This window comes from Triticum aestivum, chromosome 5D (assembly GCF_018294505.1).
Source record: "Triticum aestivum cultivar Chinese Spring chromosome 5D, IWGSC CS RefSeq v2.1, whole genome shotgun sequence".
NCBI lineage: Eukaryota > Viridiplantae > Streptophyta > Magnoliopsida > Poales > Poaceae > Triticum > Triticum aestivum.
In genome coordinates, this window is record NC_057808.1 from 556,690,013 (window position 1) to 556,714,274 (window position 24,262).

The 24,262-nt window shown below is 47.6% G+C and overlaps 1 protein-coding gene across 1 annotated transcript; it reads left to right on the plus strand.

The window, feature by feature from the left end:
* Positions 1 to 4,125: 4,125 nt before the first annotated feature.
* LOC123123842 (monothiol glutaredoxin-S7, chloroplastic) lies at positions 4,126 to 7,892 on the plus strand. The gene is made up of 2 exons (XM_044544477.1): positions 4,126 to 4,665; positions 7,658 to 7,892. The coding sequence occupies exons 1-2, from the start codon at positions 4,230 to 4,232 to the stop codon at positions 7,711 to 7,713; spliced, it is 492 nt and encodes a 163-aa protein (XP_044400412.1). The 5' UTR covers positions 4,126 to 4,229; the 3' UTR covers positions 7,714 to 7,892.
* Positions 7,893 to 24,262: the final 16,370 nt, after the last annotated feature.

Genomic DNA, 24,262 nt, shown 5'->3' on the forward strand with positions numbered 1-24,262 from the left:
GCCCACGAAGAGAAATGGGAGGTGTGAGCGGCTCCCGTTACTTCTACGTCACGGTACGACCCGTGGGCCGCGCTCGACACGGGCTTCCGGGCTGCGAGGGACCGAGGAGCTTCGGTGTGCTCTTCTCGCGGCCCACTATTTTTTTGCATCTCTTTTTGAGAGTGGATTTTTGGAACCCGGGTGTATTGGAGGACCTTATTTTAAATACTTTAAAATCACAATTAAATTTTCAAAAAAAAATCTAAAAATAATTACATGTGATCATATGGATGTATACTACATATGTGTAAAGTTTGGTAATGAAATAAGTAAACATGTGAGCTATACAAAAATGACAAAATGGTGGTTTCCAAATAGTGAATAATACATGCACTATCCATCTTTCCAAAATCATGAATTTTTTTTTGTCATTTTTGTGTGACTCACATGGTTACTTATTTCAATGTCAAAATTTGCACATATGTAATATGTGTCCATATAAACATGTTGATTTATTTTCATAATTTTATAAAACTTCAAAATAGCATTTTGGCACTATTTGAAATATAGGGCTCCAATGCACCCGTCCTCCAAAGTGATTTTTTGTTCTTTTTTTAGCTTTCTATCTCTATCTCTACTTGATGCAGCCACTCTAGAAGCAATAGCGTGTAGGGAAAGCGTTATCACTTGCAGAAGATCTAAACTTGCAACACCTTCATATTGCATCTGACTGCACAGAAGTGGTGAACGAAATACGGGTCAATTCTGGTTTTTGGAGGCGCTTTCGCTGGGATCATTAGGGAGTTAAAGCAAAGAGAAACGTCATTTATTTCATGTAATTTTATGCATGATTTTGAGTTACAAATCATGAAGCTCATAACATAGCTAGGCTTGGTACTACTCTTCCTCAGGGGAGATATTTGGTTGGGGTCACCTCACGATGCTCTTGTTATACCTGTAAATGTTGATATGAGTTAATAAAGTTTGTCTGTCTTTCCTAAAAAAAATATATCTCTACTTACACTTTAATAAAAAAAAGAGTAAGAATGTAAAGTTTCATTTACCTTTTCTTTTCAAAATCGATTCGTCCAAGCTTCTCTGTATGATAACTAATCACCTTATTAACTTATTTACCTTCTAAACCGACTTCATTTTAATCTACTTACCAAACTTCTCATCGAAATATAAGGTAAAACACAACACTGTATAATAAACATTTATTCACACAATCACATTGATATGAACAGGTAAATCACAAGCTAACATGCTAGAATAATTCATGTTCCGTTGTGACGCACGGACATTGTCCTAGCCTTTCTAAAAACTTGGCTAGCCTTTTTTATTAATTTCTCAACGGGAATAATCAATCAACATGTTCTGAAGAGAGATACCCCCTCCATTCCAGAATATAAGGTGTATCGATTTTTATTAAAGTAAGTAGATATCATATCTATGATAATAAATAAATAAAATATGAAAAAACTTTTCATAATTGATTTAAGGTTGCCCAACAAACTTTTTCCTCATAACCTCTTTGGTCAAAAGTCAAGACGACCTCTTGGGCCAAGAGCCAAAGGAAGAAATGAAGTTTGAGAGGAGTTTCCGCAACACAATCCAACGTCAACGAGCCCTTTCAATAATGCTCTCTAGCCATTCTATATGGATTTGTGTGGTAATTTAAAAAAAACAAGAACCAAAAAGGCTTCATCAAGATCATCAAATGTAAGAAAAGGCATTAATAATTATATAACACACACCACTCCACTATTGGGACGAAACAATAGATAACTTTCTTCTGAGTATAAAGCAATGGGATTGGTTGTTGGGAATTGAGCAACCATGCGATCTTGCATGTTGCATGTCTAAAAGGACAAGGATACTTTTATAAAAAAAACTACCATTGAAGGCACATTTCCACATTCTAACAAAATTTTCCATATTTCAAGGAAATTTTTTCTAACTACTATATGCAACTCTCCGTGACATTCAAATAGCTTTCGACGAGGAGAATAAAATAATCTAGTTTTAACAGAAGCAACAATTTGTTTGTGTACATATTTGTCTAATATAATGTTTTCTTAGGTCCTTAACCTTATGTCCCTTTTGATTTTGTGTCTACACAATCTGGGCCATTTAGTCATCTGGTGCCCTGCTTAAGAAACATTCTTATATGTTCATCAAGTTTCTCGACAACAGTTTTGTTCATCAGAAACCTAGATGTATGTTGAGAGGGGATGATCAATATGAAATAGTTAGAACAAAGAAATCCCTCATGAGATAGCTGTAAGTTGTAACCAACATATTTTTTCATCAGCAAAGAAGTTGGTAATCCCAATATGCATGCCAATTCTCTTTCATGAAGCCCGGGAGGCAAAGGCGCATTTCCTCCATTCCTTCTAAAAGCATCTAGTACCCCTCTCAAGTATTTTTTTTCTCCTCCTCGAGTGTCCACTGAATTAATTAGACCAATAACCTTTTTGAACCGTTTAGGTTTGATGTCTATAGTCTCAATATAATCTTGGAAAAAAAATACATATATTCAAATAGATTAGATGATACGAAACAAACTTCATTATTTAACCGAAAAGGTTAAAAAATGAAATTCTCTAACTTACAGTTCCACATTATTATTTTCATTAGAGAAACAAGTAAAGGCATGTAGTTAAGTATAATGTTGTGTAGACCTAAGTGAATATATTTCACACTTTCTTTGTTTGTTCCGCCACTCGCCTAAGAATATTGAAGTCGACCCCCGCTTTTTTCATAACATTGCAAACACAAAGCTCATCGATAGCTTTTTTTTCCACCTCGCAAGACAACTAGGGCTAAGCCTCCCTCCTCTCGATCTCCGTCGGCGAGCCCGTGGATTCACCCTCCCCCTAACTGATACTCTAACGGACGTTGGCGAGGAGGGGAATCCTGGTGCCTCCACTTAGGCTAGTAGAGAGGTTATGCTTTTAGTCCTCACATTGGCGATACTTCATCTATGAATGGGCCTTCCAAGCTCTGATTCTCCTTGACTTCATCAATCGGGACTGATTCGACGAAGCTTCGATGTAGATTCCTAGTGGCTCCTCAGTGAGGCGTTTCTCGTCATGTGTATGCAATGTCAGATTCTTCATATTGATTCAAAGGGTTCAATGACAGTGACTACAACCCCGAGGCACCGACACTTAGGGGCATGTGCATGGAGACTTTCCAGTTGTCATCGACAAGTTCAGGCCAGTGTCGGTGTGGCAACGGCATCAACAGCACATTGATTGTGGTCATTCGATGGTCCAAATACCTCAATGTATTTTGTATATATATTTGAGATGCTTTATACTCCTATATGAACCTTTATAATAGATCTGGATTTATTTCAAGAAAAAAACACACAGAGAAAGCTCATCAAGAAACTCCTTGCTCAACTCACCATGACAAACACCATAAACAAATGGCATCTCACGTGTTAAATTGGTGGGCATGCATCCTAAAGCTATATAAGTTATACTTACACAGAGTCTAGCCACACTCCACACAAAATACCACCCTATCCTATCCTATATACCTAAACAATTCATCCCCACTATATCAATTCTCTCAACATACACACATGCCATGTCATCACACATGCCACCTCATCGCCCCACTAATTATTTCTCTTAACATGCATGGAAAATAACATTTATATTATGTCTCAACGTGCACACATTTCAACTCAACACACATGCCACCTTATCATTCATACTAATTATATCTCTCATAACATGCATGAGAAATGCAACTTATGTTCTCTATATATTTACAAATATATAATAATTAAATTAAAGTTAATCCCTCCGTCCCATAATATGAGAACGTTTTTGACACTTGTCAAAAACACTCTTATATTATAAATGGAGGAGGTATTATATATATTTATTTAAATTTCATCAAAATAATATTTGCAACCAATCCCTGCAGCAACGCGAGGGGTACCATCTAGTTCCCATATAATTAATCCACTTCAGCGAGAACAAACTTCCTAAAAGGAACTTTGGAGATAAATATTTTCCATACTCCTCTGTGGCAGGCCCAAGAAAAAGAAATCTCCGGCGGCCCAGTCAGTAGTACTGGCTTGGAGCAGGAGGCCTTCTCGGGCGGCCACAAAATGCTGGCGAGGAAGAAGTAAATGACGGTTGTGCCATCCAGTCAACCACAGCCACGACTCATCTCTCCGTCCTCTGCATCCGTCGCCGCCGGCGCGCGACCCCCACACGCCACCCGCCATGGCCGCCGCCGCCCCCTCCGCCACGGCGCTCGCCGGCGCAGCCCTCCCGCTCCCCCTCTCCGCGCGACCTCAACCCGCTCGGTTCTCCGTGGCGCTCCCCCGGACGGCCCCTCCTCCCCCGGCCCTGCGGCTCCGGTCGGTCCGGCGCCTGGCGGCGGCGGAGGGGGGAACGCCCGGCATGAAGGAGACGCTGGACAAGGTGGTGTCGGCGCACAAGGTGGTGCTGTTCATGAAGGGGACCAAGGACTTCCCGCAGTGCGGCTTCTCCCACACCGTGGTGCAGATCCTGCGCTCCCTCGACGTGCCCTTCGAGACGCTCGACGTGCTCGCCAACGACGCCCTCCGCCAGGGGCTCAAGGACTACTCCAGCTGGCCCACCTTCCCGCAGCTCTACATCGACGGCGAGTTCTTCGGCGGCTGCGACATCACCCTAGGTATGTACGCATATGCGCTCTCTGCCTGTCCTTCCTCCCACGATTAGGGCTCCATTTTTTGAGAATTGTTGCTGTACTACTGCACACTGTCGAGATCTGCCATGTGGAGAACTCTTATCTTTGTGTAGCTGTTTCAGGCATATAATTTACTTATGTTGAAGGCATGGTACATTCATGCTGCTTCTTGGACCTGAAAGGGGTTGGGGTAGTGTGAAGTTTTGATAGTTGAGTTCTTCACATTCAAGAGATAAACTAGGATTGGATTGCACTCGGCGCTCTGTTGTTGTGTAAACTCCATGTCTGTGTGGCTGTTTCAGTCATATAATTTGATCATGTCGAGGGCAAGATACATCACTGTTGCGGCGTGTTGCTTGAAAGGTCTGGGGCAGTGTCAATGAATGTGTCTTAGCTGCATCAGGTAAATTAGCTCAGTTCTTCACATTCAAGAGTTAGACTAATACTCAGGCATTCCGTTGCTGCGGAATATTTTCTGCTTTCCTTTGCCCTTGAAGCTTATTTGCTTTCTTTTTTTGGGAGGAAAAACTGGAGAGTATTGCTTGAGAAACTGTAATAGACATTTTGTAAGGTGGGGTGGGTAAAAAACTGGGAACATGATAGAACAGGGTCGACATGGAATAGGACCTAAAAGTATATCAGTTAACCAAGATGAATTGGTTCACGGAGTTCAAAGGCCAACTGAATGAGAGAGAACTCTAAGTGAACTGAATAAGTAGAAGTCTCAAAACATGTTATGGAGATTTGATGGAGGAACTATCATGGTGACTTGTTGAGTGTACTTAGCAATGAGGAAGATGTGTTTTTTGCTTGTCAAAATACGTGTTGGACTTCAAGAGATAAACTAAGACTGGGCTGCACTCGGCACTCTGTTGTTGTGTAAACTCCATGTCCGGGTACCTGTTTCAGTCATATAATTGTCTATTGATCATGTTGAAGGCAACATACATTGTTGTCGTTTCGTGTAGCTTAAAGGGTCTCTGGCAGTGTCAACATGTCATAGCTGCATCAGGTAAATTAGGGGTCGAGTGCAGTCGGTAACTCCGTTGGTGCGGAATATTTTCTGCTTTCCTTTGCCGTTTGAAGCATATTTTCGATATGGAATAGAACCTAAAAGTATATCAGTTCACCAAGATGAATTGGTTCATGGAGTTCAAAGGCCAACAGAACGGGAGAGAACTGTAAGTGAACTGAAAAAGTACAAGTCTCAAAACATGTTATGGAGATTTGATGGAGGAACTACCATGGTGACATAGTGAGTGTACTTAGCAGTGAGGAAAATGTGTTTTTTGCTTGTCAAAATATGTGTTGCACGTGGTCCATGGACTGCTCTTTAGTAGTCTGCCTGATGCAGTGCTTGTGTATGCGGGAATGCCTCAGGGGTTCCATGCTCTAGAACTTAGCCAAACTGTTGGGACTTGGAAGAGTAGGGAACGTGTATTGTGGTGTACCGACCACAAACCTAAACGAGATTAATAGCTAAGTAGGAAAATGGAGATCCCCGAAGGTTAGGTTTTTCTTGTATCCTTGATATGGCGATAGCCAACAAAGTGAAGAAAGATAATAGTAGTGCAATCTTCATATGAGGTTCCTGCAAGGGGTAGGGTTTGATGGAGGAACCCGAGTGAGATTAACACCCTAATAAACTACTTGCATAGTTAGAGTTTGTAGTCAGCTTTAGAGAGAAAAAAGATTAAGAATGCCATGGCTCGGTGCCAACATTAGATAGTGTCAGTTTCTGGGATCAGAAATTATCATGGTACCTTTATACTCAGACTAGCTGAGTTCTGATCAGCAACTTTGTTGTAAACTAAGCAGCAATTTTGTACCTTTCACATGTTTTCCTTTTTCTACAACTTGATGACAAACAATCCATCTTTATTATGTGAGCAATAAAAGTTTGCATGTTCATGTTGCCGATTTGAATCCAAGGCGTGTTCCCCCACCTGCTCACCATCATTACCATCACCAAAATAGTTGCATCTCCACTATTTGCACCACCTTGGGTAGGTATAGTTTTCTTTTCTAGGCCGATACCTTGCATAATAACTTCATTTCATCCCAGGATGTGTTGGACTGCTGGGAGTGTTATAAGTCCAGTGATGGTGTCAGACAGTAGGGAGCACAACCGGTGATGTGGCTTGCTCCAAATCCCCCTAACAAATACGTCTGCCTATAATCTTAATTATGTCTCGTGACTTCGATCATTCCTAGTGTTTCTTTTCATGCTCTAATCTCCGAAACTACTAGTAGCAGTTGAAATAATGAGGCTGAAATCTCAACTCTCAAGATGGGATATCACTTTGTTTCTTGCTGCAAGATTCCCTTTGCGTTATGCATTTATCCTGGTTGTGACGGCAACATTATCAGGAAGGACCATCATGATCTAAGTTGGTAACCTTCTTTTCGTGGTTGCCAACATCAAACCGGCTAGCATTGCAGCAGGAGAGGATCTCATTTGTTTTGCTCCTGTTCCAAGCTTGATTAGTATTTATGGCTGGATACTTCCTAGTATTCATTAGTGCTCAAATCAATTACATGGAGTATGCCAGCCCCTGGGAACACAGATTTTCAGGACTGGTACGAAATTCCAATCACGTAGCTTAAATTGTGGGCACGCCATTACAGTCAAGGAGCAGCAGATTATGTGCTGCTGATTCATGAACTCAAAACTTTACTAGACCAATTCCATTCTAGGACTTCTTAGTTTTATTATGTACTGTATATAGATGGATGATAATGTACAACATTTTAGCGTCAAAAAGATCAGCTTGCGGATCTCTACTTAACATAGAGTAATCTAGAACATCGGAAGTCGGTGCCAACGAAAATGTGAGATCTTTTTGTATAGAAATTATGGTTATTGTGGAAAGATTGGTATCATTGCTTTTCTGTTATACTCATGATTAGTGTCAATGTTTGATATCAGTGTTTGAGTGAACTGGGCTTAACGCTTGGGTTGTTGTATGTTTTGCAGAAGCATACAAGAGCGGAGAACTGCAGGAGACACTAGAGAAAGCAATGTGCTCTTAGCGAACAACGGGCCACATCATACTTTAAACTGTTATATATGTTCTAGCCCTTCTCGACGTACTCTTTGAACCCACGACAGAGAACTGGAGATACAATTGCTAAGTTGTAGATGATTTCAAGTCGTGAAGCAGTGAGATCCCAAATGTACAATGCACTTTGGCTATGATAAATTTTGTGCAGTGTGTGTGGTGAATCGTACGGGTACTAGTCAGCATGTACTTCCCGGCTGACTGTTCGCCCCCGCGTCGCCAGGGAAACTGCATCCGCCGCCGCCGTGCAACCCCTCCTTCGCCCGCCCCCGCTGCGCCGCCGCCGGAGGGCCGGCTGGCGAAGCCGCGCCGCGCCCTAGGATGGCGGCGGCGGGGCGAATCCGTTCCGCCCCCAACCCCCGCCTCCCCCACCACGCGCTTCCCGGCCCCCAAGATCCACCACCGCCGCAGGACTCCACCCCGTCCGTTTCCGCTGCGCCGCCGCCGGGGGCCCGACCAGCTTGGTCGGACCGCTCCTCGGGAAGACGGTGGTGGGACGGATCCGCCCCTGCGCGCGCTCCCCTCACCCCGCGCCGCGCAGCTCCTGCGCGGGCGCACCTCTCCCAGCTGCTGCACTTTGCCGGCCCGACGACGGCCGCCGTGTGCCAGCCTCGGCCACAGGGCGCCGTCCCGAGCAGTTCTCCCTCCTCCGTGCGTGGCCCAGCTGCTGGTGCTGCTGCCCTTGGATTGCGCGCGGGATCTGCGGCCGGTCGCAAGGGTGTCCGTCGCATGCTCCTGCTGGCGGCCCCCTCGCCACCAGCGGCCCGTCCTATCCCCCGAGCCACGGCGACGGCTCTCGCGGTGGCGACGAGTATACAGTGCTAGTGGTGGTCTCAAAGCCCTCAAGGCGGGTGCTTGCTGGCGCTGCTCCGGCCTCGACGACCTTGGACCCGTGTCCTTTGCGGTGTCCATGGCTGCCGGCGTCCTCTGCCGGGCGGCTCTGGCCTTGGCGAGCCAGCAGCTGCGTTCCTTCCAGCTTGCCTGGCTCCCTGATGTCCCGACGACTATGGCCACAGTAGCCAGGATCTGCGTCCCTCCAGTCCTTGCTTGCCGGTGTTGTTGATCGTCGTCGGCCCACCCCCTCGTGTCTTGCTTCGCGCCCGCCCTACCATGTATGCCTCAAAGCCTTCGCTTTTGCCAGATCCAATGCTCGTGGGTTCGGAGGCGGTGCCACCCTCCGACGGCAGTTGTAGCCCTGCCAACCCCCTTCTGACAAGGTGACTCCGACCGGCATTTGCTTCCTCATCTTTGTTTCCAGATACGGTGGCTATGGGATTGCTCAGCCTCAGGCCAGGGAGAAATCCCTGCTCGGCTTGCCGATGCTCGCAGCGGCGGCGTCTGCGGATGTCGTTTCCTTCTTGGAGGCGCTGTCAAGGCCCTCGGCTGCGCCCCTCTTCGAGCTCAGGGGAAACCCTAGGTCCGGTTCCTCCGGATCGGATGGTGACGGCGTCTCGACGTCGTCCTCCTTCCTGAAGGCGCCATCTTTCTTGCTCGCGGTGTCCTCAGTTTTGGTTCTCGAGATGTTGATGCTAGTTGGTCCGGCGTTGCCACTCTTGGTTCGGGTTTGGTTGGTTTAGCTGTGATGTATCCCCCTCTTCGGGTCGAGCATCTCTTTTCTTTTTGCTCTGGGTGCCATATTCACGCCTGTCTGCGTTCGTGTCATGTGTTGTACCCCTATCTGTACTCATTCTATTTCTTCTATCAATGCAATGATACGCAAGCTTTGCATATTCGAGAAAAAAAAGCTCCATTTCCTGACGTTGGTGTTTTCATCATAATATGTGATTTGTATCCGGTTACTTATCTCTGGGTTTGTGGTGCGTATTATGCATAGGTTTCGTTTACGAAAATCCAACTCTACACCCGAGCTCATCTGCACCTGCCCCGACGAGAAAAATCAAAACAAATACTAGAAAAATTAAAAAATTCCAATTTTTTTTGTGCGGTAGAAAATTTGATGCGTGAGGTACGCTCTAATTTTCAAATCATTTGGACATCTAACAAGCTCTCAGCAAAAAAGACAAATTGGGGGTCTGTAAAAAAGTTTACTGTTCATGTACTGTTTTGTGCTGATTTGTCTTTTTTGCTGAGAGCTACTTAGATGTCCAAATGACTTGAAATTTGGAGTGACCCTCAATCATCAAATTGTCTGCCGCACAAAAAAAACTTGGAATTTTTTAAATTTGTTTTGAAGTTTTTACGACTTTTTTTCTAACCGGGTGCAGATGAGCCTGGGCACCAAAACGTCCTTCTCTTTATAGATACTCTCATCCTTCAGATAAATAAAGTAGTGATCTAAAAGATCTTATAGTACTCTACAGAGGGAGTACTTGGAAGATACAGTACTCTCTCCGTCTGAAATTACTTGTCGTAGGAATGGATACAAATGGATGTATCTAGAACTAAAATGTGTCTAATACATTCATTTCTCCGACAAGTAATTCCGGATGGAGGGAGTATGTTTTGGTCAATTCAAGTTTTAATTATGTATATGGGTATGTGCCTGTGCTGTGATCTGCGGAGGAAATTAGTTTTGCTCATGTGTTCCATTTATGCATTCTTGTTCCCAACATGAATTTGATGCACGGCTCTGTTTGGACTGAGTGTAGGTTTTGTGTGCTCCAGGGTTTCTAATTATCTTTTTCAGATTCATTAATTTTTATTAATTCACAATCATTTTTAAACAATTCTTAAGTTTGAAAACTTGTTTAATTTACGAACATTTTTTGAAATTGATGAATATATTTTAAATTTGTGAATGCTTTCTAAATTCATGTGTTTTAAATTCATAATATTTTTTAACAGTTTATATTTTTTAACAGTTTTACCTTTGCTAATTCACATCTAGATGATTTTTACTTATTTCACATTTATGTTGTCCTCCCCATGATCTGGACTACAAGATCGTGCAATAAAAATTGTTTGTTCGCACGTGACTATCCTGGTCTCGCGTCGCACTACCGTTTTGTTCGCTTCTCAGTTTCGGCCGTTCACGTCCCAGCACATGCGCCCGGCGTGTACATGGGCCTGTGCTCTGACTTTTGTTTCAAGCCTACACACAATGTACTATATAGGAACTGAGAAGGGTCTAGCTACTTACCTATTCCCCGGCGTCTCTTTTCTTTCTTTTATTTTTTCGTTTTTTCATCCATGTTTTCTTTCCTTTTTTTTGTTTTTGTTTCGATAAATTTATAGAAATTTTTAATAATATTCATGAAAAAGTAGTTCTTCAATATTTTTCAAATCATGAATAATGTTTGAATCAAGGAACATTTTATAAATTTATAATTTTTGTTTTGAATTTATATTCATTTTTTTGATTTAAAAAAATCAAATACATGAACATTTTCAAATCTACGAATTTTCTGTAAATTCACAAACCTTTTCAGTTTCGTTTCTATTTTGTTAGTAAGAATGGATGATTGGACCTTTTTGTTGTAGCCAATCCAGAAAAAAAGAAAAAAAATTGTGGCTAGTTGCATGTCCACCTAGCCCAAGTGCATTGACACTATTTCACACACAACTCCCTTAGTTGCATCTCCACCACTAGATATGTAACTGTAAGTGTTGCCCCCGTCCAGCAAGTGCATGTCCTCAACTGCATGTCTCAACTAAGTTGTGATCCGTCCAATATTTTCGTTGTAATCTTTTGCACAAACTTGATCCCTCTTCGTTTTTGTCACGCGTCCTACATCGTCGTGATGTCCAGTTGTCGACCCATTTTCGTTAGGCACATTTTTTGTTTGACCACAATTGTGTCTTTTCTTAATTATTTTTATGGGTTCTTTTGTCATTTGTTATTCGCATGCTTTATAGAGGCGCCACATCCAGGAAACGTTGCCTTGGCCCATGCCGAAACCCCCCGCGTGAGCAGAGGAGGACTCCCCGCCGGGGCTTCGCCCGGCTGCGCCGTCTGGCGGCGGCAAGGCAGGGAGGAGGGACGAGCGCATGGCTTGAGGCGCCTTTGAGGAACGTGAGCTCCTCCTTGCACATCCTCGACTCTGGTTTTGTCACTTGCTTGGGTGGTTGTTTGCCATTGTCATCATTGTGGTTCGGGATGTCGCAAGAACAGAGGTGGGGTTTTCCGGGGTTCTGGTCCAATACAGGCAGAAAATACAACCAATTTTACGAATGAAAAACCACATAATTTCAAAATTCAAGATTGTTGACTATAATAATTAAGTTGACACATTAACAGAAACTCAAGAAAAAAATTATTTAAATGCGCAACATTAGGAAGAGGTCATGCGTCATATCCAGAATGCAGCAGGCGGATTCTCAACTGGATCACCTTCGTCGTCAGCATCCTCGGCATAACGGGGCACAAGGTAGGAGCGGCCGGGTCGGCATGGTGCCATGACGAGCTCGCCATCCCTACCATGCTTAGCACAGAAGATGGTGACATGGAGCAGGTGGTCATTACCATTGTGCATGGTGCACCTGTTGCACTGGCTATCCTTGGCCCCTTCCGCGAGCGGCACCACCGGTCTTGCCTCGACGAGGCAGAACCTGCCACGCCCAGTGTGGAGGAGCGCGCAGCTTGACGCGCCCTCGAGGAACGTCAGCTCCTCCTTGCAAAGCCTCCACTCGGGCGTCAGCAATGGCTTGCGTGGCTGATCGCCGGCGAGGTTTGGGACCTGGCAGGAGCAGAGGTAGTTCAAGTCTTGGGTGTCGTTTCGGGGTCCGATCCCAACCCACGCGTCGAGGTGAGCATCGTAGTAAGCACGACCATGGAACGGCATGGCCCAGTCGCCTCGGCGTGTCCACTCGCCCCCTTCTTGCTCGGTGTCCAGGGAGAAGGTGACGGGGCCGCGCGAGACGAATAAGGTGCGTCCGTCCGGATGCACCGCGCATGAATGGACGTGTCCGCCGCCGGCCGGGAGCGACGGGACATTCTTCCAGGTCCACTCCATGATCTGTCCTCTCATACTTAACATGGTCCTGTCGTCGTTATGGCTCTCGTGTCCGCCGTGGAACTCAACCGCCTGCTGCTCGCTGAGATAGTGCGGCGGCCAGCCGCTGCCGCCGCCGAACCTGTACAACTTGTTCCCGACGGCGACGACGTGGCAGCCCCGGTGCGTGAAACAGGTAGGCGGAGGCTGCTCCATGCCCAGCCTCGCCGTTTTGGTGTCGTAGACCAAGGTGATTTCTTGGTCACGATGATCACGGCGTCTACTGTTCCCTGTGACGACGATCTTGCCGCCGACGGCTGAGAAGTGTGCCCATGAACCGACCAACGAATGGCCCAGCCGGAGGATCGGCTCGGGCAGCTGACACGGCTGCGTCGTCTGCTGCGGCACCCACGGTGGGCTGTCCATGCCGCTCACCGCGTCCTCGTCGCCGCCGTCCAGGTCGTCCACGTCGAGTTTGTAGATACTGAGCCCCGTCTTCATCTCGTCCAGCACCACGTACAGATGCCGCCTCGACGTACGCAATGAGTTCGCAGCGCCGGCCTCAGCGGCGCTCGAGGCGTATGCACGTGGATGTGCGCCCGCGACCGCGAGAGCGGCGGCGACCAGGGTGTCGCCGGCGGCGGCGCTGCATCCACAAGGGCCGCGCTGGATATGGGAAACTAGGGGCTGAGATCGGGCGAGGAAGGATCGCCACATTGCGTCGTTGATTGATTAGTTTAGTTGTTTGTGTCGATGTGTGAATCCAGTCCCAGATCATATCAAATTGTGGCCACTTGATTGGGCTCCTGAATTTTAGCAAATGGAAGTTAGGAAACAAAATATATTTCTGCTTATCTACCGTGTCTGGTGTAACAACTAAAATCTACCGTGTCTACTATTACTTGCAGCAAAAGAAAGGGCAACAAAGATTTCACAAATGGCTTCAAACATTCCTTTTTTCTTTAGCATAAGCTTCAGATATTCCTGATTTGGCCTAGGATCTGTTTTGATTGATTTGACCTAGGATATCCTTGTTAACTCATGTGCTTCGGAGTTTTATGGACTAATAAAATGTTCTCAACCAGGGTTGGTTACTGAATCAACAATTTTTAGGGGGAGGGCCTGTGCGTCTACCGTGGTTACCCAAAAACACACAGCTCCAATCTATACCTATACCTATTTTTTTTTACTATTGAAGGGAATATGTATTCTTGATTTGGTTTGGTCCATAGTAATATTTTTATTTTTATACTAGCAAAAGGGTCTGTGCGTTGCAACGGGAGAAAAAAGACCACACGCTCTTAATTTACAAAAAATGGTCTATAATCTGAGTATTTGTAGTTACGGCCCAAATAAAGATGGTCTTTGCCTACAAAAGTGCAAGTTCAAGATTTCACATGTCTTCTATTTAAACACGGTTTGCATGTAGATTTAATACATACAAAGAAACGGGCAAGTGATCTTTAATTTCTTCTCCAATCCTGATTTTGCTGACATGTTCATCCACAATCCGGATCTGTTGAGGATATAGCTACTGATGTAACCCGCCGTGATGGGCCGGGTTACATCGCGACAGTTCTTCGTTCCAGAAGCCCAAGGCCAAGTTAAGGATGGCGGTTTAGTACTAGATCTAAGGCCCAGAGCCGGATTAAGGCCGTAGTGGTAAACCGCCGTTGTGGCAAGACTTGTAGTGTAAGGCAAGAATAGTTGAGAGTCCGAGCCGGGCACTGTTATAAGCCGGCCGGGATTCTTAGAGCCGGGGGGCGTCAGCCTCTCTATATAAAGGGACGACCCGGCGGCGGTTGAGAAGAAGGAAGATCAGATCGATAGCCAGGCAGAGCGGTTTAGCTCCTGGTCATCGAAACCCTAAGTAATACCATCTCAACTGGACGTAGGCTTTTACCTTCACATCTGCCGTGACAATTCCACGACAGTTGGCGCCCACCGTGGGGCCAGCGCACGGTGGATTTGAGTTCTTGAAGGGCAGCTTCGAAGGGCTCAAGGGATACGCTGTGGGCCGGATGACCAAGAGTCGTCGCGGCAAGCTCTACATCGACGATGCAAGCTGGGGCCCCGACGCCGGCTCAATCGAGTACGGGTACCGGGTCCCCTTCGGCGGAATCCACGTTTTCATTGGCAAGATTGGCGAGCCGGGCCCTGAGCCAGACCTCTGCACCGACCTCATCGAGACGGCTCAGCGCGCGAGACCCGCCCGGACTCTGCGTGCCTTGAAGCGTGCTTTCGTGGGATGCGTCCATGGAGGACTCTCTGAAGGATCTGGATCTGGCGATGAGGCGGCCGCTCGCTCTGACGGCGAGTCGTCCACGGATGAGACCGACTCGTTATACCAGCTTCAAGATGGCAGGCTCAGGGGTTGTTCCGATGGTGACAGTATTCCGGACCCCTTTGAGCCGCCCAGCCGGGTTGGAATCTTCATGGCCGGCGCACAACCTGTTCAAAACTCCGCCACGGGGGCAGGAGGCCCTGTGCACTCGCCGGCTCAGGTGCTGATGGATCTCACAGACAAGATGACGACCCTGTTAACTGCTACGGTCGCCCCAGCGGATCAAGCTCAACATGATGCGGAGGTGGCACAGTTAAAGCTGGACATCGCAAGAGCCAAGGAAGATCTGGCAGCGGAAGGGATCAGGATGGCTGCGGAGCGGGCGGCTCTCGACGCCCAGGCTCAGCTGATTCAGGCGCAGTCTTTCCGGCTCACGATGGATCAGAACGCATCCAATGAGATCATGAGAAGGAGGCATCAGAAGACTCAATCTCGACTCCCTCCGGTTTATGATCCTCGAAACCTCTTCAACACGCCTGGTGCAGGGCCCAGTAACCCGCCAGAGATCATGGCGCCCGGGGCTGGTACGCCGATTCAGCCACAAGTGATGGGGCCTCCCCGTGTGAGCACTACCCCGCCTCAGTACGTGCCAATACCGCCGGGTCATTATGCCAACCCACTGGAAAACATGATCGCCGTGGCGGCGCGACTGGCGGCTCTCCCAATCGACGGCGACTCTCCAACGGCGGTCGAAACCCGCCGGGTCAGAGAACTTCTTCAGACGGCTCTAGCTCAGCAAGAGGCATACTCATATAGCCGGGACAGGATTCATTCGACCCCTCGTCCGAACCAGAGCCCAAGTTATAGCAGGCACATGGAATCAGCGACCGGTTCAAGCAACGTCCGGCGCCGTAACTTGCCAGCTGGCTACGGCCCGGCGCATAATGAAGCCGTTAACATGGTAGACCATGATAGAGCACGACAAGAGGCGGAGCAGGCGGCTCAGCTGACGGCTTACCAGCCAATCCCGGCTTATCCGACGGCTTCTATCGACGCGGGTATATCTACGAGGACTGGAGGTGTCCCTTGTCTAGTGCCGGCTATCCGTAATGAACGTCTGCCCAAGGATTTCAAAGGGCCTAGGAAGGTACCCAACTACACGGCTGATTTACAACCCGGAGCGTGGATCGAGAGTTACGAGATGGCTATGGAGTTGCTGGAGGTCAGTGAAGCGGCAATGGCCAAATACTTCACCATGATGTTGGATGGAACTGCCCGCACTTGGTTGAAAGGACTGCCGCCTAATTCTATCGGGTCATGGGCGGAGCTAAAAGCCCGGTTCATCCAAAACTTCAAAGATACATGTAGACAATCTATGTCAATTGTGGACTTGGCTAACTGCAAGTAGCAGGAGGGTGAGTCTACAACCCATTGGGTTCGCCGGGTCAAAGAGATAATACATTCATCTGACAAGATGGATGCCGGCCCTGCAGTCTTAATGTTGGAGCAGAATTGTCGTTTCGCGCCCCTGAAGATGAAGCTCGGGCGGCTCAAGCGCGATTGCAATGATATGGGTACGCTGATGGCGGCTCTGGTCAAGTACGCCGACTCTGATAGTACCAAGGATCCCGCGTCGGATGATGAAAGGACAGGGAAGGGAAAACGGAATGGCAATGGCAAGGGCCCCCAGCATAACCCGGCGAACCAGGGAGGTAACAAGCGTAAGGCTGATGGCAGTATTGAGTTTGTGGCCAACGCCAATTCACAGGGAAACAACCACCGGCGTAAGGGGAAACCACCTCCCAGAGCCGGCGGGTCAGGCCCGACGCTTGAGCAGTTGTTGAATGAGCCTTGTCCAAGGCATGGCTCTAGGGAGAAGCCGGCCACTCATCTATGGAAGGACTGCGCAATTATGAAGGCCTTTAAAAATTCCAATGCTTTCAATGGCAACAATGGCCCGGGCGGCGGCTCAGGAGCTGGCGGCTTTCATGGCCCGGGCGGCGGCTCAAATTCCAATTCTCAGAGTTTTCAAGGGGGCTTTAATCAGCACTCTGGCCAGGGTAATCAACAGCAGCAGCAAGGAGGATACCAGACCAATCCAAAGCAGCTTAATGGTGGGCAGTATCATGTGTTTACTACCAGTCTGTGCAAGCGAGATCAGAAGCTTCATAAGAGGGCTGTAAATGCTGTTGAGCCGGCGGTTCCCCGTTATTTGAGATGGTCTGAACAACCTATTGTGTGGAGTAGAGAAGATCACCCTCCACGGGTTGATAATCCGGGTCACCTAGCCTTGGTGGTGGCTCCTCAGGTTGGAGGGTACAAATTCACTAAGGTGCTAATGGATGGAGGCAGCAGCATCAACATTCTCTATTATGAGACTTTCCGTCGTATGGGTTTAACTGATAAAAACCTCAGCCAGTCCAACACTGTTTTCCATGGTGTGGTGCCCGGTAAGTCGGCGTATCCAGTCGGTAAGATCGAGCTGGAAGTGGCCTTTGGGGATGAGTACAACTATAGGGCGGAAAAACTAATCTTTGAGGTGGTTAAGATAAGAAGTCCGTACCATGCTTTATTTGGGCGGCCGGCTTACGCCAGGTCAATGGCACGGCCGTGTTACGTATATTTACAGCTCAAGATGCCGGGTCACAATGGGACCAGTACGGTTCATGGCAGCCGAAAGATAGCCTTGGAGTGTGAGGAAGGTGATGCGGCTTACGCAGAATCTGTTTGTGCAACAGAGGAGTTGAAGTTTTACAAGGACAATGTTGACCCGGCAGATATGACGTCTTTGAAAAAGCCAACCACGGAGCATGAGCCAGTAATGAAATTTAAGTCAGCTGATGAGACTAAACTTGTTGATTTTGTTCCAGGTGACTCATCTCAGCAGTTCAGCATCAGTGCCAATCTGGATCCGAAATAGGAAGGCGCGCTCATCGAGTTCATCCGTGAGAACAGGGACATCTTTGCATGGAAACCTTCTGACATGCCGGGTGTACCTAGAGAACTCACTGAGCACACTCTCAATATTGATCCGAAGCCAGTTAGGCAATTCCTCCGGCGGTTTAATGAGGAGAGGCAGAATGCCATTGGTGAGGAGGTAGCCCGGCTCTTGGCGGCCGGGTTTATTTTTGAAGTTTTTCATCCGGAATGGTTAGCTAACCCGGTGCTCATGCTCAAGAAGAACGGTACCTGGCGGATGTGTGTGGACTATACGGATTTAAACAAAGCTTGTCCGGCTGATCCTTTTGCTCTCCCCCATATTGATCAAATTATTGATGCTACGGCGGGTTGTGAGCGCTTAAGCTTTCTGGATGCTTACTCTGGATATCATCAGATTAAAATGGCAGTTAAGGACCAGGAGAAGACGACGTTCATCACTCCTTTTGGAGCCTTCTGTTATGTGTCTATGCCCTTTGGACTCAAGAGTGCACAGGCGACTTACCAGCGTTGCGTGCAGAATTGTCTTCATAACCAGATTGGGCGTAATGTTCATGCTTATGTGGATGATATTGTGGTTAAATCTAGGGAGAAGGAGACCTTGATAGATGATCTGAGAGAGACCTTTGACAATCTCCGGGTCTACAAAATGATGCTTAACCCGGCCAAGTGTGTTTTTGGTGTTCCCGCAGGCAAGCTCTTGGGTTTTCTGGTTTCTCACAGAGGCATTGAAGCTAACCCGAAAAAGATCAAGGCAATCACCTCTCTGGCTAAGCCGGCGTGCATAAATGACGTCCAACGTCTGGCGGGTCGCATCGCTGCTTTGAGTCGGTTTATAAGCCGGTTGGGTGAAAAGGCCATGCCATTGTACCAGATGATGAAGAAAACAGATGACTTTGTCTGGAATGATGCTGCTAATGCTGCTTTTGAGGACTTGAAAAGACAGCTAGCTGAGCCACCAATCCTTGCTGCTCCTGTTGACAAGGAGCCTTTATTGCTGTATGTAGCCGCTAACACACGAGCCGTCAGTGTGGCTGTGGTGGTGGAGCGTAAGGAAGCGGGTAAGGAGTATCCGGTTCAGCGGCCGGTTTACTACGTCAGCGAAGTACTCATTGAGTCCAAACAACGGTATCCACATTGGCAGAAGCTTGTTTATGGGGTGTTCATGGCGAGCCGGAAGCTTAAGCATTATTTCCAGGGTCACCCTATCACTGTGGTTAGTTCTGCTCCCCTAGGGGATATCATCCAAAACCGGGAAGCCACAGGAAGAGTTGCTAAGTGGGCTATAGAACTTGGGCCTCATGGCCTAAAATACGTGCCACACACTGCTATCAAGTCTCAAGCATTAGTGGATTTCATCAACGATTGGACAGAGCTGCAGGTGCCTGAAGAGAAACCGGATAATACTTACTGGACTATTCATTTTGACGGGTCCAGGCAATTGGAGGGCTCGGGGGCTGGAGTTGTAATAGCTTCCCCTCGAGGTGACAAGTTTTGCTATGTGCTGCGGTTGATGTTTCCCTGTACTAATAATGCGGCTGAGTACGAGGCCTTGCTCCATGGTCTTCGATGGCTAAGGAGATGAGCTTAAGCCGAGTAAGGTGCTTTGGCGACTCAGATTTAGTGGCCCAACAAGTGTCAGGCAAGTGGGATTCCAAGGACCCCCTCATGGCGGCTTATCGCCGCGAAGTTGATGCCATTGCTGGGCATTTTCAGGGTTACCAAGTAGAGCACATCGATCGCAGGAAGAATGAGGCGGCTGATGCATTGAGCCGGCTGGGCTCTCAGCGAAAGCCGGTGCCGCCTAATACTTTCTTGGACATTCTGCATAATCCTTCTGTTAAGTTGCCTACAGAGGAAGACTTGGCTGTTCTTGACCCGGAAGCGCAGTTGGTGGCGGCTCTCCATGTTATCCCAGATTGGACAATATCATACTTGGCTTACATGACCCGGGGAGAATTGCCCGAGGATGAAACTTTGGCCAGACAAATAACCCGGCGGTCTAAGTCAATGATAATTATCAATGGCGAGCTGCATCGTCGCAGTGTCACTGGAACTTTCCAGCGTTGTGTTTCCCCTGAGGAAGGTCAAGAAATTTTATGTGAGATTCACGAGGGGGACTGTGGCCATCATGCCGGCTCAAAATCCCTTGTGGCCAAGGCTTTTCATCATGGTTTTTATTGGGTGACGGCTCATGCTGATGCAGAGGACTTGGTCAGTAAATGTGATGGTTGTCAGAGGTTCTCACGACGGGCTCATGTGCCGGCTCAAGAGTTGAGGATGATACCAATCACTTGGCCATTTGCAGTCTGGGGGCTTGATATGGTTGGGCCTTTTAAAAGGTCCAAGGATAAGAAGACCCACCTCTTGGTAGCGGTCGACAAGTTCACAAAGTGGGTTGAAGCAGAGCCAGTTAGTAAGTGTGACGCAGCCACAACGGTTCAGTTCATGAAAAGGGTGATATTTTGCTTTGGTTTTCCACACAGCATTATAACTGACAATGGTACCAATCTGTCTAAAGGTGCCATGGAGGAGTTTTGTCAACGAGAGCATATTCGGCTTGATGTTTCATCAGTGGCTCACCCTCAATCCAATGGTCAAGCTGAGAGGGCCAATCAGGAAATCTTGAAGGGCATCAAGCCCCGGCTTTTGGTCCCTTTGCAACGGACGCCGGATTGTTGGGTGGAGGAGTTACCCTCCGTGTTATGGAGTATCAATACTACTCCTAACAGGTCTACGGGTTACACGCCTTTCTTCATGGTTTACGGAGCGGAGGCGGTCCTCCGTAGTGACATCCGTCATGACTCGCCCCGAGTGGCGGCTTATGTTGAGGCGGATAATGAGCAGGCGCGTCAAGATGCTCTTGACTTGTTGGACGAGCAGCGTGATGTGGCAGCAGCTCGCTCAGCGATTACCAACAAGACCTGCGCCGCTATCATAGCTGCCGGGTTAAGTCCAGGGTCTTTCAGGAAGGCGATCTGGTGCTCCGGCTCATCCAAGATCAAACAGATGCACACAAGTTATCCCCGCCTTGGGAAGGGCCCTTTGTGGTCAGCAAGAACCTGCACAATGGGTCATATTACCTTATCGATGTTCGGGAGCACAAAGATTCACGTAAGTCGGAGGAAGAGACCCGTCGACCGTGGAACGTAGCTCAGCTTCGGCCTTATTACAATTGAGCCACCGGCTCTCATAATGTACATATTTCTATAGCCATGTATATATTATGATAGATGATAAAGCAGGACCTCTATCCTTTTTTCCTCCAAAGGTAATTACATGGTCACTTGGAGGTTGATCCAGCTTATGATCGTATCCGAATCTAGCCGTTAACAATATGATCACTTGGGGGCTTCCTGTTCAAACATAGGTCGTATTCAAACCAAAGAGAACATAGCTGTCGATACCCACTTGATTGGCAAATTGCCGAGCTCATTGGGGAGTTTTTCTTGATCATATTTGAATCGTAGCTCAACCCCCTCTGAGAACCGACTGTTGGAAATATGCCCTAGAGGCAATAATAAATTGGTTATTATTATATTTCCTTGTTCATGATAATCGTTTATTATCCATGCTAGAATTGTATTGATAGGAAACTCAGATACATGTGTGGATACATAGACAACACCATGTCCCTAGTAAGCCTCTAGTTGACTAGCTCGTTGATCAATAGATGGTTACGGTTTCCTGACCATGGACATTGGATGTCGTTGATAACGGGATCACATCATTAGGAGAATGATGTGATGGACGAGACCCAATCCTAAGCCTAGCACAAGATCGTGTAGTTCGTTTGCTTAGAGCTTTTCTAATGTCAAGTATCAGTTCCTTAGACCATGAGATTGTGCAACTCCCGGATACCGTAGGAATGCTTTGGGTGTACCAAACGTCACAACGTAACTGGGTGGCTATAAAGGTGCACTACAGGTATCTCCGAAAGTGTCTGTTGGGTTGGCACGAATCGAGACTGGGATTTGTCACTCCGTGTAAACGGAGAGGTATCTCTGGGCCCACTCGGTAGGACATCATCATAATGTGCACAATGTGACCAAGGAGTTGATCACGGGATGATGTGAGTTACAGAATGAGTAAAGAGACTTGCCGGTAACGAGATTGAACAAGGTATCGGGATACCGACGATCGAATCTCGGGCAAGTAACATACCGGTAGACAAAGGGAATTGTATACGGGATTGATTGAATCCTCGACATCGTGGTTCATCCGATGAGATCATCGAGGAGCATGTGGGAGCCAACATGGGTATCCAGATCCCGCTGTTGGTTATTGACCGGAGAGTCGTCTCGGTCATGTCTGCATGTCTCCCGAACCCGTAGGGTCTACACACTTAAGGTTCGGTGACGCTAGGGTTGTAGAGATATTAGTATGCGGTAACACGAAAGTTGTTCGGAGTCCCGGATGAGATCCCGGACGCCACGAGGAGTTCCGGAATGGTCCGGAGGTAAAGATTTATATATGGGAAGTCTTATTTTGGTCGCCGGAAAAGTTTCGCACTTTATCGGTATTGTACCGGGGGTGCCGAAAGGGGTCCGGGGGTCCACCAAGGGGGCCCACCAGCCCCGGGGGGCCACATGGGCTGTAGGGGTGTGCGCCTTGGCCTATATGGGCCAAGGGAACTAGCCCCAAGAGGCCCATGCGCCAAGAGATAAGATAAAGGGAGAGTCCTAAAGGGGGAAGGCACCTCCGAGGTGCCTTGGGGGAGGATGGACTCCTCCCTGGCCGCACCCTTCCTTGGAGGAAGGGCCAAGGCTGCGCCCCCCCTCTCCCTTGGCCCTATATATAGTGGGGGGAAGGGAGGGCAGCAATACCCCAAGCCCTGGCGCCTCCCTCTCCCTCCCGTGACACATCTCCCTCCTGCCGCAGCGCTTGGCGAAGCCCTGTTGGAATCCCGCTACTTCCACCACCACGCCGTCGTGCTGCTGGATCTCCATCAACCTCTCCTCCCCCCTTGCTGGATCAAAAAGGAGGAGACGTCGCTGCTCCGTACGTGTGTTGAACGCGGAGGTGCCGTTCGTTCGGCGCTAGGATCATCGGTGATTTGGATCACGATGAGTACGACTCCATCAACCCCGTTCTCTTGAACGCTTCCGCTCGCGATCTACAAGGGTATGTAGATGCACTCCCCTTCCCCTAGTTGCTAGATTACTCCATAGATTGATCTTGGTGATGCGTAGAAAATTTTGAATTTCTGCTACGTTACCCTACACCGACGTGGATCGTATTCGAATCAGCGTCATTAAACAATTCTCAAGGTCATTTGGGGGCTTCCTGTTCAAACATAGGTCGTATTCGAACCTAAGAGAACATAGCTGTCGGTACCCTCTTGATCGGCAGCGCCAAAGCCACTGGGGGCTATATGATCACATTTGAATCTTAGCTTAACCCCTTTGGGACGGTTCTCTGGTCGTATTCGAATCAGAAGCCCCTGTAGTTTTTGATCTTTTTGTTTGCAACAAGTTCTTTTGATCATATCAAAAGTGTGCACTGGTGGTTCTTATTCCACCGGCTTAATTTTGATTAATCATGTTGATAGCACACAATAAGCATTATAGGTGTTGGTGAACCGGAGTTGAGTTCTCAACCTCATTATTTGGGTTACATAGACCGGAAGTGTACTGGAAGGTTTGCAGGTATGCTATTATGGTTATCTCGAAGATATAATTGAGAGCCGGTCTTTTATGACCTTGATTCATACTCCGGGTTATATGTGAAATGACTTTCCATGCGGTAAGCCGTCTAGAGACTTGTGATTTGTTTTCCTATGCAGGACAATTAAAGACAGCTCTTTAAGCTTAAGGAAAGTAAATGATCAAACATAACCCGGAGGTATATAAAAGAGCAGCTCCAACAGAGTTAAGCGCTGCACACGTGCACGATGGCACGACAAAATTAAGTGTTTGTCCTACTCTATTACATAACTCCCCGAGTCCAAAAGGTGAGGCATTGTTTTCAAGGCATAATCATGAGCCGCCTAAGAAATCAAGGTGCTTGTTGGGTTGAAGCTCCCAGCTCATCCCTCTCCGCTCCTCCGGCTGTTTCCATGACCTGGAAGGTTGATGATTTCCAGTCAATGCCACTCAAGGCTTCAAATTGAGCCTCATCATCAATTAACCCGGCCGGGTCAACTTCTGGGGCGAAGAGTATGCTTACGAGTCGGAGGGATCAGGCTGATTGCTTCATAGCGTGGAGTTGGGATCCTCTGATTTTCCGCGTCATAGCCCGGCTGATACTTGGTAAGGTCTGTGTCATTCCCAATCAAGGTGGCCACTGGGCGCACGCTCTTCACACAGGCGGCGAAGTCTTTCTGGTCAAAGGGGGTGCCGTCTTCCTTCAGGCTGGGGTATCCAAGAGCGATGTCGGCCGGGTCTAGCTCTGGTAGAAACGCCTTG

Coding starts and splice junctions, on each gene's coding strand:
- LOC123123842 (XM_044544477.1), top strand. CDS start 4,230: ATGGCCGCCGCCGCCCCCTCCGCCACGGCGCTCGCCGGCGCAGCCCTC. Junction 4,666..7,657: donor CGGCTGCGACATCACCCTAG/GTATGTACGCAT, acceptor TATGTTTTGCAG/AAGCATACAAGAGCGGAGAA.